Source organism: Cibotium barometz, chromosome 31 (assembly GCF_041138505.1).
Source record: "Cibotium barometz isolate CiBa-2024 chromosome 31, ASM4113850v1, whole genome shotgun sequence".
NCBI classification, from domain to species: domain Eukaryota; kingdom Viridiplantae; phylum Streptophyta; class Polypodiopsida; order Cyatheales; family Cibotiaceae; genus Cibotium; species Cibotium barometz.
In genome coordinates, this window is record NC_141076.1 from 28,478,565 (window position 1) to 28,497,159 (window position 18,595).

Genomic DNA, 18,595 nt, shown 5'->3' on the forward strand with positions numbered 1-18,595 from the left:
TTTTTTCCACCCACCCACCCTCTCAGGTTACTCTCCGAGATGGCGGATTTACTCGAGATGGCAGAGAAGCACGTGAAGATTCCGACTCTTCCCACGTTCCCAGTGGATCGGCAGTTGGACGGGTCCAATTATGGCATCTGGAAGGTCATGATGGAGTCAGTTCTGGAGTCATATGATCTTGCTGATTTTATTATCAAAGGGGTGCCAAGGCCGGAAGCTGAGGAAGGGGAGGTATTATCTGCGAGGAAGGACCGAGAGGCACAGACACAAATGTGGGACCGTGTCAACGCCAGGGTCCGGTCATTTATATTCCTCAATTGCACACCATAGGTGATCAACCATGTGAAGCACATGACGCTCGCGAGAGGCATATGGGAGCACTTGGCTTCTTTGTACAACAGGGTGTCACCCATGAAGCGGATATCCTTGGAAGTGCAGATGCGGGTTATGAACCCTGCAAAGTCTTCGACGATGCGGGAACACATTAACAAGCTGCAGGCCCTTCAGCAGGAAGTCCTTCAAGCTGGGAAAGAGATATCGTCCGAAGATATGGCCATCACGTTACTTTCCCACTTGCCTGGTCAGTATTCCGCTTTCTATTCCTCGTTGATCACTAGTGGCAGGCTCAGCACCATTACTTGGGAGGAGCTTGTGCCAATGGTCTTGGACCAGGAGGAACGTTTCACGAACCCTCCTCACGGCGGAGGTTCGGAGGCCTTAACTGGCCAACGGTCGAAAGGCCGTAATACCAACAAGGGCAAAGGGAAGGCTTCACCAGATAAGTCTTCCGAGAAGAAGCCTGATCTTGAACGAGAGAAGCTGAAGGCCGAAAGATCTTGTAATGATTGTGGCGAGAAAGGCCACTACTGGAGGAAGTGCCCTAAGCGGACAGGGAAGAGTGCTAAGTCCTCAGCCTCAGCTGCGAAGACTCCGGCATTTGTGCACTTGGAGATGGTGGACTCCGATGATTCATCGTCTTCGAGCGAGGAGGCAGTTGGCTTCACCGCAAAGGATACTCGGGAATGGATTCTCGACAGTGGTGCTTCCAGGCACATGACTCCATCCCGTGACTTCTTCCTGGATCTGAAGCGGCAGTCAGGTCGTATCTTTATTGGTGATAACTCCACTATTCCGATTCATAGTGAGGGCCGGATGGAGATCATTCCCGACGGCAAGGGGGGCAAGCATGCTTCCCGTGTTCTTTACGTCCCTGCTCTGGGCTTTCATCTTTTGTCAGTGCATGAGGTATGCAAGACTGTCTTTCGGGTGGAATTTGAGGAGCATTCAGTTGCTCTAAGGGATCGTGAGACAGGCAAAGTTGTTTGGGAAGGCGGTGTGGAGAACGGTATCTACAAACTCTCTGCACTCTCCTCACTGACAGGCTCTCAGGTCGGAGACTTGTGGCACTTTCGTTTTGGCCACTTAAATGTGGATGCTTTGCGGCGCGCCTTCCGGGACCAGATGGTGGTTGGCTTGCCAGATGTTGGTAGTAGGCAAGGACGCTGCAGTTCTTGCATACGTGGTAAGCAGCACAGGGAATCCTTTTCGAAGCAGGCTTCCAGGCGGGCTTCGAAACCTTTGGAGTTGATTCACACTGACTTGTGTGGACCACAGCAGATACCATCCTTGGGAGGATCTCTCTACTTCATGCTGCTTGTTGATGATTGTACCAGATTCACGTGGGTCTACTTTCTTTCACAGAAGGACCAGGCTTTTGCTCGGTTCAAGGATTGGCACGTGATGGTGGAGAAAGAGTCTGGATTACAGGTCAAGACTCTCAGGGCTGACAAAGGAGGGGAATTCTCCTCGACTGTATTCTTTCGGTTTTGTGCAGATCATGGCATGAAGAGGGAATTGGCCAATACCGGATCGCCTTTGGAGAATGGAGTTGTTGAACGTAAGAACAGGACTGTGGTGGAGATGGCGAGGACCATGCTGGAGCATCGAGATCTTCCTCGTCCACTGTGGGGTGAGGCTGTGGCGACAGCTGTCCATACCAGTAACCGCTCTCCGACGACTTCTGTACCACATATGACTCCATTTGAGGCATATTTTGGCAGGAAACCCGATGTCTCGCACTTCCGTGTCTTTGGGAGTGACGCGTATGTACATATTCCGAAGAAGCAGAGGGGAAAGCTTGACTCCAAGTCCCGCAAGCTGGTATTTGTGGGATATAACTCTCTTTCCAAGGGATACAGGTTGTATGATCCAGAGAGGAACGAGATTGTTGTCAGCCGGGATGTGGTCTTTGACGAGCATGTTCCAGCATCCACTGTCGAGGAGCCGCCACTTCTTGGAGATCCAGAGTCTGATGATGATTCCCAGTCTATCACTCCAGTTGATCCACCTCAGTCCATCACAGGAGGTTGAGCCCGCAGCTGGAGTTGAGCCCCCGCGATCACAGGAGGCTCCACGATCTGTTCGAGTACCTAGGTGGTTGATGGACACCCTTCGGGAGTCAGGTGTCACGGAGCTACCCTCCGAGTGGACCACAGAGGACGGCCCTCGAAGATCACATCGAGTTCGAGATAAAAGCAACACGGCGGAGCTTCTTCAGGTGAACTATGCTCTTATGTCTCGTATCATGCGGGATAAAGAGCCCACTTCCGTAAAGGAAGCCCTTTCACAGGATACTTGGAGGGAAGCCATGCAGGTGGAACTTGACGCCATCGAGAAGAACAACACTTGGGAGTTGGTACCGAGGCCGTCGAAGCGGTCAGTCATTGGTGTCAAATGGGTCTTTAAGACCAAGTACGCGGCTGATGGGTCGGTGGACAAACACAAAGCCAGGCTCGTGGCTAAGGGTTATGCTCAGCGGCCAGGCATCGACTACGAGGATACCTTTGCACCGACGGCGCGGATGACCACGATTCGGACCGTTCTTGTCCTAGCTTCTTCTCAGAGGTGGCCCGTGTACCAGATGGATGTAAAATCGGCGTTCCTTAATGGTGACCTGCAGGAGGAGGTGTAGTTGAGCAGCCTCCAGGCTTCATTGTTCCAGGATCGGAAGGGATGGTTTACAGGTTACGTAAGGCCTTGTATGGTCTTAAGCAGGCTCCGCGGGCTTGGAATCAGAAGATTGATTCCTTCTTTATTCGGACTGGATTCCAGAGATCGGTTGCAGATCCGAACCTGTATCTCTTTCGGGAACGCGGCATGGTCACACTCATCATCCTTTATGTGGATGATCTCATTCTCACCGGCGGTCATGTGGAGCACATTGGAGTGACGAAGGCTGCCTTGTCAAAGGAGTTTGAGATGACCGACTTAGGCTTACTCCACTTCTTCTTGGGATTGGAGATCTGGCAGACCCAGAGGGGGTTTTTCGTCTCTCAGCAGCGGTATGTTCGTGAGTTGCTTGAGGCCTTTGGGATGGAGAACTGCAAGCCTATTACTTCGCCGATGGACCCGAACACAAAGTTAACCGTTGCAGATCCTTGTGAGCCAGTTGATGCCTCGCAGTACCGGAAGTTGGTTGGTTCATTGATCTGGTTGCTGAACACCAGATTGGACTTGAGCTTCTCCGTGGGGCTGTTGAGCTCTTTTATGCAGACACCATTGAAGACTCATTGGGACGCAGGATTGCGGATCTTGCGGTATCTGCAGAGTACGAAGGATCTGGGACTCTTTTACACAGGAGGGAATGGAGTCAAGCTCCAAGGTTGGAGTGACTCAGATTGGGGAGGAGATCCAGACACGAGGAGATCTACTTCAGGATACACTTTTACCCTCGGCTCAGGAGCGGTTTCTTGGAGCAGCAAGAAGCAGCCGACTATTGCCCTTTCTTCGACAGAGGCAAAGTATCGGGCTGCTTGTGGTGCTGCTTGTGAGGTTGTATGGCTGCGGAGGCTGCTTGGCGAGATGGGGTTTCCACAGAGGGAGCCCACAGTCATCCAGTGTGATAACCAGAGTTGTATAGCTATTGCTCGGAACCCGGTTTTCCATGCCCGGACCAAGCATATAGAGATACAGTATCACTTTGTTCGTGAGAAGATCTTGGCGGGTGACATCTTGCTACTTTATTGTTCGACGGAGGACAATGCGGCGGACCTCTTCACGAAGTCTCTACCTCAGGCTACGCTCAGGCGGCACTCCAGCTCCCTGGGGTTGGTTACACAGCCAGGAGCTGAGAGGGGGTGTTAGAAGTCATCTCCTGTCTATTTGTATACACCAAGGCCTCTGTTGTGGGTGTGCCCGCTCGTATATCATTTTTCCACACTCCCCGTATTTTTCCCTATTTTTCCCATTTTTTTCCTAGTGGCTGGAGGGCTGCCAGGTGATGCCAGGACCACTCTGAGGCTGGCCGACTGCATCTGTAGCAGTCGTGGGCTATCTGAGTGCTGGCCGACTTGTTCTGTGCAGACTTGGGGCACCAGATGCTGGCCGACTGCTGTTTTTCAGCAGTCGTGGACATTTAGTCAGTCGTGGGTCTCTTCTAGAGCTGGCCGACTGCCCTCATGGGCTTGTATATATTCCCCCCCCATCCTCCACCACTTTCTCATTCAGTTATCTCCGGGATCTTGTGTATAGAGAAGAGTTTACACACATCTCTCTGTGTTTCTTGTGCTGATTATTTTCTGCAGTCTACTTGCTCTTGTCTACCCAAGTTTGGATATCATTTTCCGTTGCATATTCTGACAGCTACATCCAAGGCGTCCTTGGCTCAATCCAGCTTTTTTAGATTATTTGAGGAAGGGAGTTTTTCCATTGACGTGGGGTGGGTGGATGGGTGGGTGGGTGTGTGTGTGTGTGTGTGTGTGAGAGAGAGAGAGAGAGAGAGAGAGAGAGAGAGAGGTCTAAACTACTACCAAATTATGTTGAATCACCTAACTAGCCTAACCTATTACCCTAATTAATGTTAAATTCATACTATATCAAAGCTAAGTTAAACCCAATTTAGACTTGAAATTAACTTTACAGTAGCATATTTTATCTAATTTAACCCTAAGTTAGTCTTAAGATAATTTGAATATATTCTAGCTCTAATTGTGTGCACTAATTGATTCTAAAACTTAGTCTAATTTAAAGCTAAACCTAACTAAAACTATGGGCATATTCTCTTTACCATTTCCCTTCATAATTTAGGAGAACCTTTAGCTAACCAAGGCGGCCATCCTCACCAAAGCATTTAGCGGAATGTGTTGTAGACGTCCTGCTTTTGCACTTTTTATCTGATCTGCCTCCTGCAAAGACTCATTCTTCGTGCACACTATGAAATTGTATGAGCCCTCTTAGGAGTGTCTTGTCTATGCATTGAGGAATAGCCATACCAAATCTTTTACCATTTGGTGCAGCAGGCAAGCTGTGGTGAGCTAAAGAATAGACAGATTGTTGAGCTTAAATGCATTGTTTTTGAAGCAATTTGAGCTAGATCTTTAGCTCATGCCACTTCTTCTAATCTAGGGCAAGAAGGCGAAGTAGAAAGCCCTATCAAAAACACCTTTGATTTGCTCAATTTTATCCTCAAACCTTAATCTCTACTAATAAGCTCTTAATCATTGTTATTAGCAATCAATCAACAGCATTTAGCAAAAATTGAATTTATAACTCATCAATTCAAGTTGTTATACTTTTGGAAAATTGTCATTTATACCAAAATTCATTCACATCTTACTACAATAATGCATGATTTCACAAACACCTTGCATTTTTCACTAGCTTGGTTTTTTTTTAACTAAGCTTAAATTCATCATTGCACTGCCAGTTGGTAAGGGATAGACACTGTATGAGCACTAAAATCAAGGCTCAAGGTAAGATTTTCATCTCATCATGTAAATTGTCTTAAAATTCAATGGTGATGGTTTTTTCACATGGCAAAGCAAGACCATGTACTTGCTTATGCAAAAGGGACTTTGATACCTAATTGAGGATGAACAAGTGGAGGTTGAGCCACTTCAAAACAACAAAGCATTGGGCCTTATTGCTCAAAACCTTAGTGATGATGTGATTAGTCACATTGTTGACATCAAGAATGTCAAATTAGCATGGCAGGAGCTTAACAAGATTTTTGCAATCAACTCAAAGAGCTCAAAGACCAACCTTCTTATGCAGTTTTACAAGCTCGACAAGAAGGATACCAAGACCATGGCACAACACATCAATAAGTCCAAGATATCAAGCAACAACTAAGTACTTTGAAGAAAGTTATTAAAGAAAATGAATTTATTGTTGTGTTATTAAAGAGTGTTGACAAAGAACCATATGAATCACTTGTTACTACACATAAAAGTGTGTTCAACACTAAAATTTAAGACATAAAATCATCTTTTCTCAAACATGAATCACTTGTTACTACACATAAAAAAGTGTGTTCAACACTAAAATTTAAGACAAAATCATCTTTTCTCAAACATGAATCAAAATTCGAGGATAAAGAATCATTCAAATCACATTCAATAAGTGAGTAAGCACTCTATGCAAAGGGTAAGAGATTCAAAGGAAAAAACAATCAACCCCTCAACTTCCAAGATGTTCTCATTGTGAAAAACGTGGTCACACAAAGAAAGAATGTCACAATAAAGATAAAGCAAATCTTGTTTGCGACTTCAGTGGAAAAATTGGTCATCTAGAAGAAGATTTCTATTCATAAAAAGAAGCAGGTAAACTACATCGAGGTCAAAGACGCTCCAACAGAAGATCCACTCTTCTAGAGAAAGAACCATTGTATTCTTCAACCCTCTTGTCTTTATAAAAATTGTGATGTAATGAGCCTCAGAGGCCATATGATGCACTCAAGTAGCACAAGAGTAGCTACAGTGCCAAAGTAGCACAAGAGTCAAAGCAGCCTAGCACAAGCAGAGAGAGAGAGAGAGAGAGAGAGAGCCAAAAAAAATTGTATCCACTCTAGCATCAAGGGGGGGTGTTAAAATAAAAGATGCTAGAGTACCAAGTCACCTAGTCTAAGTTATCCCACATGAGCTATTAAAGCCTTGTTGTACTTCCCTCATATAAAAGGGGGTCACTTTCAAGAAATGGAATCAAGCAATCTCTCACCTCTCTTGGTCTTTATCTCGTAACCTAATTGTGCTTGAGTCTAAATCTTAATTAGTTTAGTCTATTCATCATGTATATGTTTAGGTACCATCCACCTTAGCTTAGATTAATATTAATCACATTGTTAATTAAAAAAGATTAAGTCATTCTCATCCTCACCATCTCCATGGGAGCTTGAATCCTCAAACTTCAAGAGTAAAAACCTTTGACTTTGTCTCAGGTAGTCATCAATAAAAGTCACAAAGTATAGATAAGCCCCAATCGATGGTGTCCTCATAGGGCCACATATATCACTTTGTATAAGCTGTAACTTTTGGACAACCGTAACTCATCCGTAATTTGGGAATGATGCCCATTGCATCTTGGCCAAAATGCACTCCTCACATACATGTTTAATAAGGGTCTCAAGGCTTGGTAACTTTGACACCATCTCTACTTTTTAAGGTGCAACAAACTACCAAAAGTCAGGTGACCAAAGAGGGTATGCCATATTTACACATCATTCATAGCACGTGTGGCAGTGACTAAATAAACATTATGTGCCAATCTCTCATACATATTCAACCTGTAAAGACCATGGCTTAGAGCACATACCATAGTGATGTCTCTATCACTCCGATCTTGACCTATACATCTTTCATAAACAAATCTCTCACTAGGCTTGTCCTAGCAATAGCAAAGTGCTTGGCACAAACAGGACTTCTAAGAGTGATTGTCCCATCAGTTACAAACAGTGAACAAATCCTTCATCAATAAATCTAACCAAAAAGGCTTGATTGATAGCAAGTTCTTTTTAATGCTTGGCACAAACAAGACTTCTAAGAGAGTGATTGTCCCACCATTTATGTTGCAGAAGTGAGAACAGCCCTACCAACCCTTTTTACTGGATATGATGAATTAGTTTCACATATGATTGTTCTTCTTGGAGGAGCAGACTTAAGGGAGAAAAATACAAACTTGCCTTGGATAGGCACCCAATCTATGAAGGGGATATCATAATGATAGGGATGCTTTTAATGCCTATATAAGTGAATGAAGTGCTCATAATTTGGAGTCCCTAGTTTGGAGGATTTCGAAGAGATTGAGAATTTAACTAGTTTCAACTCTATGCTGGCTTAATAAGTGAATGTTGGGCTCCATTGGCAAGGAACATCATGGTTTGGCATAACATTGTGGTTAGTGAATTGATTGTTAAGCCTAGCCTCATGCTTCTGGGTGATTTGAACAAGGTTATTGTTGGGTGGTGAGCTAACCACCTAACCATACATGTGGGTTGCACAACAATGACAACTATTGTAAAGCAAGCAAGACTTGTGGAGACAAGCACCTATTTTAGACATACAAACATAAGGGAACATAAAGGTTGTTGGATGATAGAAAAGACATAGAAAGAGAGAGAGATGACAACAAGCGACCTTTGAAAAAACTTCACCACTGTATGGTATTCAATATTGCTACAAAAACACATAGAAGCCACATGGCACTCTATGGCCTCTCAATGTTTGCTTTCATGGTAGAAGATTGGAGAAATGAGGTGTCACTATGTGGCCTCTCAATAAGAAAATGGGAAAGTTAGTATCATTAATGTAGTATTATTTTTAAAAATTTTAAGGGTTAGTAAAATATAGGATAGGGTTATTATCTTCTGTTTGTGATGTAGCATGCAATATCTATGGGTGTACTATAAAAGTTAAATGAGGGGAGAGATTATAAGGAGGCTTTAATATTTCATAGCTTAAATCGGGGTTTGAACACAAGGTTAATTAGAGTGTTAACTAAACCATGTGATACTGTAACGTGCAAGTATGAATGAGGCAAACGTGCATTGAATACTCTTCTTCACCCCTTTGTTGTGACCCATCTATACATCATGGTGATATGGGTCTCGCGACATTTTCATCATCAAACCATCATTTAGTCGTAGCAACCTCCCACCATAAGGCTACACTCAACAATTAATGAACCAACCACTTTTTCTATTATCTAATACTGTTAGAACCCAACATTGATAAATCATGCTAGAAGTAGACCTAAGCATGACAAAACCCTAGGCAAAGAATTTGTAGCTTACATCTCTTTCTATTCCTTAATCTTCTAACTTGGTACACGAAAGCCCAATTTCCAACTGTAAGAATCACCAATTATCAAGTAATCTTCATCTTCAATTAATTTAATTATCCGTTGAAAAGATAAAACCTTATCATCCTCAATTGTTCAACTAATCTAATAGATTAGGCCTTGTCATCCACCTAATTGAGGATGAAGCCATGCAGCATGGAAACAAATTGGTTATAAGATTTGCAAATTAAGACAAACCAGACGGTTTTCGATGCTACTATAATAGGTCTTGCACATAGTAGGCAATTTCTCAAGGCATCTTCAACCTAGCCTCACTTATTGTATTACAATAACATATTCCCTCCTTCAAACCTCCCAAACAAACGTTAAAATAATAAGGTACTAATAACTTAGGCACCATCCGAGCTTTAAGGCCAGCTCATATGATCCAATCTACTCTTAAGAAAATTACAAAGTATAAGTGACCATATTTCTTCACTTTCTTAAATACATGTTTTCTTTAATCAACAGAGTGCACAACTTAAAACTAGGCTCAATCTGAACTAAATAGTGACTTGGTTGACTATAGAAAAGAGAACCTAGGCATCTAATCAATCAAATACACTATGGAGAACAGAGAGAATGCAAACTTAGCAAAAGACCACCAATATAACACAATTACTCCGCTATTCAAAGATCGCCTGGAGTAAATGTCATATTTGAGAAAGTTCACATCTTTCTTGGAGCACAATTAAAGGAGAAATTTTCCAAGCATATAGAATGTCCCTTGAATCTTGCTCAAGCATAGCTAGTGGTGCTTGCCATGCCCTCTTGCCACACAAGAGTTTACGAGAAAAGGAGTCTCACGGACACAACAAAGTGTATGAAATCTAGTAGGCTAGAGGGCTTCCACCAAGGAATACATTTAAACTCCACAAGATATCGACAATATATACATCACATTGAGGGTAGTAACGCTAGATAACATTTAATTTAAAAAACAACTTACTCTCACTCACCTCCAAAAGGCTTACTACATAGATAATCATTTGCATGCCCCCAAATTAAAGTCTTGCCACTGTTACTCCCTACCTACCTCAAACACTGGCCCTAACGCCATACCACCTTTGTTCATTCTCAAACTGACCCTGCTTCTCAAGATACACGCAAAACCCACCATTCCCCATTCCACATAGCACCCTATACATAACCACCACCTTCTCATGTCCACAATTTTGTTAACTTGGATTAATGTTGAATCTACGACATTCAAATTGCAGGCTATTATAGACATTCAAATTGCAGGCTATTATATCTTTCCAAAAATTCACCGTTGTTATCTTGTGAAGGCTCACAAACCCAACTTCTCAAGGATGACTAACACTATTGCTCCAGGCAACTTTGCTTCAAGGAGAGGCAGAGTACAATACAAATTAAGGGTGATTAAACTTCCGTTCTTTGGAGTAGCTTTAAAAATGGTGAAGGAAAACTTCATTAATAGTTGATTCAGTACATAATAGGAGCAGCAGATACAAAGTACAAATATTTACTAGACCTAGACTATACATTCAATGATGTAATATTCATTTTTAATTTCATATATTAATAAGATAGATTTCTCATCAACAGGTATTAACACTAACGCAACGTACTTAACAAAGCAGAAAACAACCAGCAGATCTTAGCAGAAACACCACCCACCCTAAGGATATATTCTTGCACAGAACGAGACTACCTAGAACACCCCCATAGGTAGACATAGCCTGCCTATAGGGTATCATTTAGCAACGATCATAACATAAACCAATGTTTCTCTCAGGATTAACGTTAAGGTAAAACAGGAATTCTAAAAGTTACTTTAAAAAGCCTCCAAGGTTGCCTCCCCAAAACTTTGACAAAAACTTGGAAGAGTTGCACAACTTGCAGATTCAGGACTCCTCAGAACTAATGTCTCTAACTTACACCCCACAAAAATGAGCTCAGCCAGATCGCAACTAGACCAAGGCTGATAGCAAGTAAGCACATCATCCATGCTTTTGAACCTAAAGCTTCATTCCCCAGACAGCCTGACAATTACTTCCACACAACTGAGCAGCAAAAGGCCTGCTTGTTTGCACCAGGACTTCCTTGTCATCTGCTGTTCATATGTTTCCAGTGCCTTCAAAAGCAAGGTTCTTACTGTCAGACACAGCTTTCTTAGACATAGGTCACACCAACAGCTTTGTTAAACATAGACAGGCCACACCACCACAACAGCTACCCCTTTGTTCACACTACACCTACCACACTAAAACACCTACCTCAAGAGGAAGTGCCACTGCGCAGGCGAGCTGGACCTTTCTGAGGCCGTCTTGCTACTGGTGTCTCTGCCTGTCGAGACAAGCGTGCCACAATCATGCAACTGAACAGATAGGAGTATACTAACTTGAGACAAACTAGTGAAACTCACCTCTTTTTTGACAGGAGCTTCCTTCTCAGCAAGGATTAGCTCGATGTGGCAAGGTGAAGACATGTACGCTGCCAAAATAAAGAAAAGTACAACAGCTGAGCATGTTTGGAGTTCAGACTGCCAAGTACTACGCATGAACAAACGTAGAGAAGAGTGAACGTACGGTTGATGCGCCCATGAGCGCGGTAGGTGCGCCTTCGCTGCTTCTGAGCTTTGTTGACCTGAATATGAGAAATGTAGAGGGTGTCTACATCCAACCCTTTAGTCTGCAATTCAATGAGAAGCATTCAAATAAAAATCCACTCACACAGGATACAGCCTTTACAACTAACATGACTCTAGGACTACAAAGGTCAACCACCACTACCTCTGCATTGCTCTCTGCATTTTTCAGCAGCCCCAGAAGAAATTGAGCAGACTTGACAGGCCATCGGCCCTGCCCATTGGAGTGGCGAGCCTTGGCTTGAGCTGTTCTTCCCACACCACCACAAAAGCGGCGGAATGGAATAGCCTGCTTATGAGCGATGACATCCTCCAAGTACCTCTTGGCTTTAACTAGTTCAAGCTTCTTAATAGCCTGGGCTGTCTCCCGTGTATTCTATTTCATCAAAACAGCCCAAGTTTAGCTATGATTGAGGACAGGCATGAGGCATTGAATTTTAAAGCACTATGTACAAACCTTAAAATGCACACGAAGATCAGAACCTCTGGCCTTACATGCTGCATACAATCAAAGGAACACATTAGAAGACCCAAACACTAATGTTCCAATCCCAAACACAAAACTGAAGCTTCACCTAGCGTTAAATCTAAATTCCGAATAACAGGGCTACAGGTCAAACAGATAAAGCTCATCTATGTTGTGTATCTCCAGAGAAATACAGTGCAGCCCTGGGCAGTCCAGCACTGATCACACTAATGTCAGCAAACGCAAAACAAATGATGGTTCCCAGACATACCCTTCGTAATGTTATCAGGCTCCCTGGAATACTTCACCTGCATTATTCAACATTACCATGTGAATCAAACCAGTATTGCAAGATTTCTCAATCTCGGCCTTTCAAATCCCCAAATAACAGAGTAACATTTCTCGGTAGAGCAGTACTTAGTAATTTACTTCTCAAGGCAGCATGAGAAGCATAATACAAAGAAAGATGGCATCCTTAATATCCAACAGTCTTGCACACAATCAAGCAATCGAAAGCCAAGTTGGCGAAACATGCATGAAACCTCTCCCGCAAGTCGGTTCACCTTCAGCCAGGCTTCAAGAAAAATTAATACATTGAAAGTTACAGAAGTGCTGCTCCCATATCAGTTCGAGGGTATCTGAACAATGAGTAGTTGAGCCGATCACACACACACTGACTAAAACTACATGGCCCATGAGTGAGCAACCATTTCCCAAAGATGTTCGAGTGGACAAGAGACCCGACCGTTACCAAGCTGTTCCTAGGAAGCGTAGGTGGGAAGAGAGACACCACACACTACATGATCTGAACCGCAATCCTGTCCATTTGCAGGTTCCATTCAGAGGGCAAAGGCTGAGCCGGACACCAAGTACGAAGTCATCGTGGCCTACAATAGTAGGCAATTCAAGGTTAAGGACACCTGCAATAATACAAATCCCAAGGCAAAGGACACACAAACCAAGATGAGCCCTAATATCAATGCTCATTGCTCGGATACGCAAAACAAAGCACAAAGTGCGGGAGAAAGGAAAGGCCCAAATCGACAATTGAGAATCAAAGTCCGCAGACAAATCAGCTGGCCATCTGGCTTCTATGAAAACGGAACTGCAAAAGCCGTAATTCATTTCTTCTTCAAAAATTCACTTGAAAATCAACAAGAACACTAATCAATAGATCAGGCATCAGAGCAAAAAAGCTGCAGAGACAAGGGCAGCCCAGCCGTTAGCGCGTCGAAACCTTCCTTGTTATTAAATTGGCAAAAGACTTTGTTCATTACCTTGAGGCTGCTGCAAACAGTAACCCTAGAAAAAACCAGAACAGAGGAAAATTGCATCATTCCTAAAATGCAGCTCAGAACGTGAGACCTTAAACCCTAAACACGGAAGAATCTGACATGCAGAGACAGTTTGTTGCCAACCCTAACCTTAAAACACAGCGTGAGGACGCTAACAGAAGAAATGGCCGAACCCTGTACAAAGAGCTTAAAGGAGAAACGACGACACATACCATAGTGAGAGACGTCCGTGGGGGTTTGAAGCGCCGGCGGTGATGCCCTCCTCCTCAGCCTTGTACGAGAGGAAAGTCAGGTAATCGCTATGGGTATTAGAAACCCTAAACTTTTCTATGGACTCTGTCATGTATTTAAAATCAGTTAATAAAATCCTTTCAAGTCCGTAGAGGACCTTTTCTTGTTCCTCTTACGAGTGCCCGAGACCAGAGGTGGACTTTTTTTCTTTTCCTTGTGGAACACGATTGTCCTCTCCTCTGTTCCTTGGCGGAGACCAAACTTGCCGCATGGACTTTTTGTGTTCTCCTGGTGGAGACTCTTAGAACACACATCTCAGCCCACTCTTAGACGATTGTCCTTTCTCCTCTCATTTTGTGTTCCTTTGTGAGTGGCTCGGACCAAAAACTCCCCACACAGGCTTTTTGTGTTCTAGTGGAGACTCTTGGAACGAACGTCTTGGCCCACTCTTAGGCGCACCGTCGGCGAGTCAATTGTCCCTCTCTCTCTCTCTCTCTTTCTCTCTCTCTCTCTCTCTCATTTTGTGTTCCTCTTACGAGTGGCCCAAACCAGACCCGTTGCATGGATTTGTATGTTCTCCTAGCAGAGATGCAGGTCGATTCTCTCTCTCTCTCTCTCTCTCTCCAACCATGTCTTTCTCTAACTCTCTTACTCTCTAACTCTATAGAAGAAGAAGAAGAAGGGGGAGCTACCATGCAAGGTAGTGTTCACACTTTCCAAAATTGGAAATCCCTGCCGTTAGGCTAATAGCATTTCACATTATGTGTGGTCATGGGCCCCATTAAACAATTGCCCAGCTATAATGCTTGTATGTATAACAAAAGATATAGGCTATGGGCACCCACTTAAGTTGGGTAGCTGGGCAAAGCCCTTGTGTATTTATATACAACTTTTCAAATGAAGAGGGGGAATGAATCATTTCTCTTGTACAAAGCCTTCTTCTTCTCTTGCACTCTTACCCACTTGCTTGCTTGTAGTATGCATGCTTGATATCTTGGGTGAGGGAGTGATCGAGCAGAGAGTGGTTCAAGCTTTTTAGTTGCCATGGGAAGGATTACCTTAGAGAATTGAGAGTAGAGGAAGGGTTCAAACAAGAGGGATTGACACTCCTCTTGGCCTCTTTCGCCTCTCCTAATGGAACTTCCATGATTCAAGATAAGTCGTTTGGGTCGTTTGGCCGCTATCCTCTAATGATTCCTTGCAAGAGGGCAAGAAGGATGAACAAATGGCACCGTTGTTGGGAAAGAACTAGTCTTGGATGAGGGAAGGAAGTAGAGCCATTCGTTCTCAAAAATATTCTATTTTTCTCACTTAATCTTGCCCTTGGATGCAACTCCTTGGTCTAGTGCTCGGCAAATGTGTTATAGAGTAAAATATTGAGTAGATTTGAGTGTTGATGTGTGTGATTTGTGTGTTCGAGAATGGATTTATGTTATTGGAGTAAGCTTTTTTTTTCTAACCTTAACCTTGTTGTGTGATTAGAATAAGATTGTTCTTTCTCTAACCTCAACCTTTTTGTGTTTTTTATTGTTATTCGTTGTCTCATGGGAGTGATCTAATGAAGAGCAAGCTCTCTTGAGTGCAATTGAGGTTATCTCTTCGCTTGGTGAGCATTAGCCTTAGACTAATTAGCGTGCATAGGAAATTAGCGTATATTGGCATTTCACCAAAAAGCGTAACATAGTTCATGGCATTAATCTTTGTTGTTGTTTTTAAAGTATTGAGTGTAAAATCATAGCATTAAAGTGTTGCTATCATGCCACCACCCCCCCCCCTCCCCCAAAAAAAAACATCAAGAAAAACCATGAAAAAACAAAAGTCCTCAAAAAATTGTGTTTTTTGCTTTTTAGAATTTTCGGATCATTGATCTAAAGTTTAAATCATTGACCAGAGTTGAAAGTGAGTTGTATGGGACAAACAGTGAATAAATGACCTTCATTTATGGGACACTTGAAAGTGGGTTGCATGGGACAATCAGTGATCTAGATCACCAATCCGAAGTTTATATCGTTCGTGAGACCAGAGTTGAAAGTGGGTTGTATGGGACAATCAAATAAATGATCTTCATTTCCACACACTTGAGCTATAAAAAAGGGGGATGTCAAGGTACCAAACAAATATTCTCTTTTGTGAGGGTATAAAGTTGTGTAAAGTGAAAGTAGGAGAGAAATTTATTATTTGCATTGTTTATGCGCATCTTGCGCATTTTTGTTCATTTGCCTGTCGATTTATTATTCTGATATTAGGATAGGAGTGCTCTCAAGGTACCAAATAAATATTCTCTTGTAAGAGGGTATAAAGTTGTGTAAAGTACACAAACTAACACCAACTCATGTGTCTTAAATGTACTTTTGGATCGCCAATCTGAGCTCATTAGTCGGATCATCAATCCAACTTTTAGATCATCCATTTGTAGAACGTGCAAACCCAAATCTAGAACGTGGATTGCCGATCCAACCCTCAAATCATTCAAAGATCTGGATCGTTTCACTTTTTCGATAATCAGTTTTTTGGATCATTGTTCGAGATTGCCTCAATTTTCATATCGTCTGTGATTCAGATCGTCGATCTGGATCCACATAGTCAATATAAGATTTCTAGATCGTTGATCTGATTAGATTTCCTAAAAGTAGGAAAAAAAAGACTAGATTCGGATTGCTGATCTGACTAGATTTCCTGAAGGTAGAAAAACAAAGGAGAAATTTTCATATTTGCATGGTTAATATGCTTCTTTCACATTTTTGTTCATTTGCCTCTCAGTTTACTGTTTACAAAAACATTTAAAAAATGTAAAAACACATAAAAGCTTTAAAAAATCATAAATTACTTATAAGAGAACCTTAGCAAGCAATTTTGGCGCTGGATCAAGTGCTTATGCATTTATAATCAGGCATAATCATTGCTCAATCCTATTCTAACTTAACCTTCAAAATACAAGTGGATACCCAATTATGCATTTAGGCTTTGTACCTCTTAAGCAACCAAGGGAAGCATCTTTTTCATAACCAACCTATGGTTATGTTGGTTATATGGGATTATCCTATGGTTATGCTATTTATATGGGATTATCTTACTGCTATGCTAGTTATACGGGATCATCCTTTGCTCATGTACCTCTCATAGTTAAACCAAGGCACATGGCCCACAAATGGCTCTCGAGTGAATAGCATAACCAATTGAAACAAGGGCTATAGCCCAGGAAATGAGGAGAACTACATATGTCATTCTCGTGGTAGTCAAACCCATAAGAGGGATGAGAGAGGAAGTGGAGTATAGCCATCCTAGGATAAGACCCTCTATCATAGCCAAGCTTTGATGAAATGGGAGATCTCTATAGCCATTTTGGCCACTTTTAAGCAAGTATGTATAGCAAAAAGGGTAATCAATCCTAAAATGCAGATAGATGCTTTTGGCTTAACCTTGGAAAGAAACGCTTTGCTCTAGTTTCAAATGCTAGAAGATTCATAGAGAGAACCCATGGAAGACTTGGAGCTAGCGTTTACAATGGGGTTCTCCAAAACTTATGTCAAGCATAGATCTGTAACACACAATTATATTAATTCAAACAACTTAAACATGAAATAATGAGAGACTACATCAATCGTCTCAAGAACTTGAACAGTATGTCCTAAGTTTAGGAAAATCAAGCCAAACTATGCTAATTTTTTTCTTGGAAGGATTGATAAGCAAGCAATTACATGATGCATTATACGCCAAGAAGTAGTGGATTTTTTCTTAGATGCCATAGACTTTGACGATAACTTTACTAGCATCCCATTTATGGATAGTCTAAGATTAGATCCATTGACCAAAACTCAGCCCACCATCAAAAGCTAGGATTCAAAGAAGCCTGAAGAGCCCAAATGTGCATAAGAAATAGTGAATATTGTGATCAAAGGACTCGAAGGGGTATCCAAGAGAGACGGGCTATCCTCATTCGCCTCCTAGAGGAGAAATGATGTGGTGTGATGTTTGTAGAAGCAACGACATGGCTCACAAATATCTAGTTCTAAAGAGCAAGAACAAATCAATGGTGCAGGTATTGTAAAAGATACAAAAATCATAAACTATCAAACTATTGCCATATGCAAAGAATGATGAGAACGGTGGAAGTGTCAGCACTACTAGGGCCTCCTCCATCATTAGCCTTTTTAGCACCACCTCCCAGAGGTATTGATGTTGCCTATGCCAACATGAACCTGATCATTGATAGGAATCCTTATAGGGATACGGAGATTCCACCTCTAGTGTTACCACCTCAACCAACCCCGCTAGAAACAACTCCTATGAGGCTAGTTCAAGCTGAGCCAATTATAAAAGAACCTCCTAACTCATATGATAATCCATTAGGTAGGTTTAGCAAAAAGCTCATATGATAATCCATTAGGTAGAGGGCCTTTATATAGGCTTGAGTATATCTCCATTAGCCACTAGTTTTGGCTTATAAGCTTGATTAAGCTACCCCTAAACTTTCCAAGATTTGAGTTTAAGCTACCCCTAAACTTTCCAAGATTTAAGCACCATCTCCCTTGAAATGAGCACCCACTTAGGCTCCACATGGCTTATGAGCTTGATTAAGATACCCCTAATGTTCCCAAGATTTGAGCACCATCTCCCTTGAAGTGAGCACCCACTTAGGCTCTTTCCCAACTTCTTCCAGCAGGCACCTAGTTTTGGCCTCCACATGGGCTGGGCATTCCACACATTCCTTTATATTTGGGCTCCCTTTGAGCCTTTGAACCATAGTCTATGACTTATGCAACTCATACAATTGAATGAGGGTCACATAACACTCCCCCTTACTCCTAACATTGACCTAACACCACTTGCTATTTCAACACTCCCCCTCGAGTAATGAACTTCTACCACCATACATACATT

At 42.5% G+C, this 18,595-nt stretch overlaps 1 protein-coding gene across 1 annotated transcript; it reads right to left on the minus strand.

Moving 5' to 3' along the window:
• Window positions 1–10,845: 10,845 nt before the first annotated feature.
• On the minus strand, window positions 10,846–13,821 carry LOC147620704 (large ribosomal subunit protein uL22-like). Its single transcript, XM_086824974.1, has 8 exons — window positions 13,696–13,821; window positions 12,460–12,496; window positions 12,180–12,220; window positions 11,868–12,098; window positions 11,664–11,766; window positions 11,501–11,568; window positions 11,352–11,421; window positions 10,846–11,209 (listed from the first exon to the last, which is right to left on the minus strand). Exons 1-7 carry the CDS (start codon window positions 13,696–13,698, stop codon window positions 11,353–11,355), a joined length of 552 nt encoding a protein of 183 aa, XP_086681100.1. The 5' UTR covers window positions 13,699–13,821; the 3' UTR covers window positions 10,846–11,209; window position 11,352.
• Between the last annotated feature and the right edge of the window lie 4,774 nt (window positions 13,822–18,595).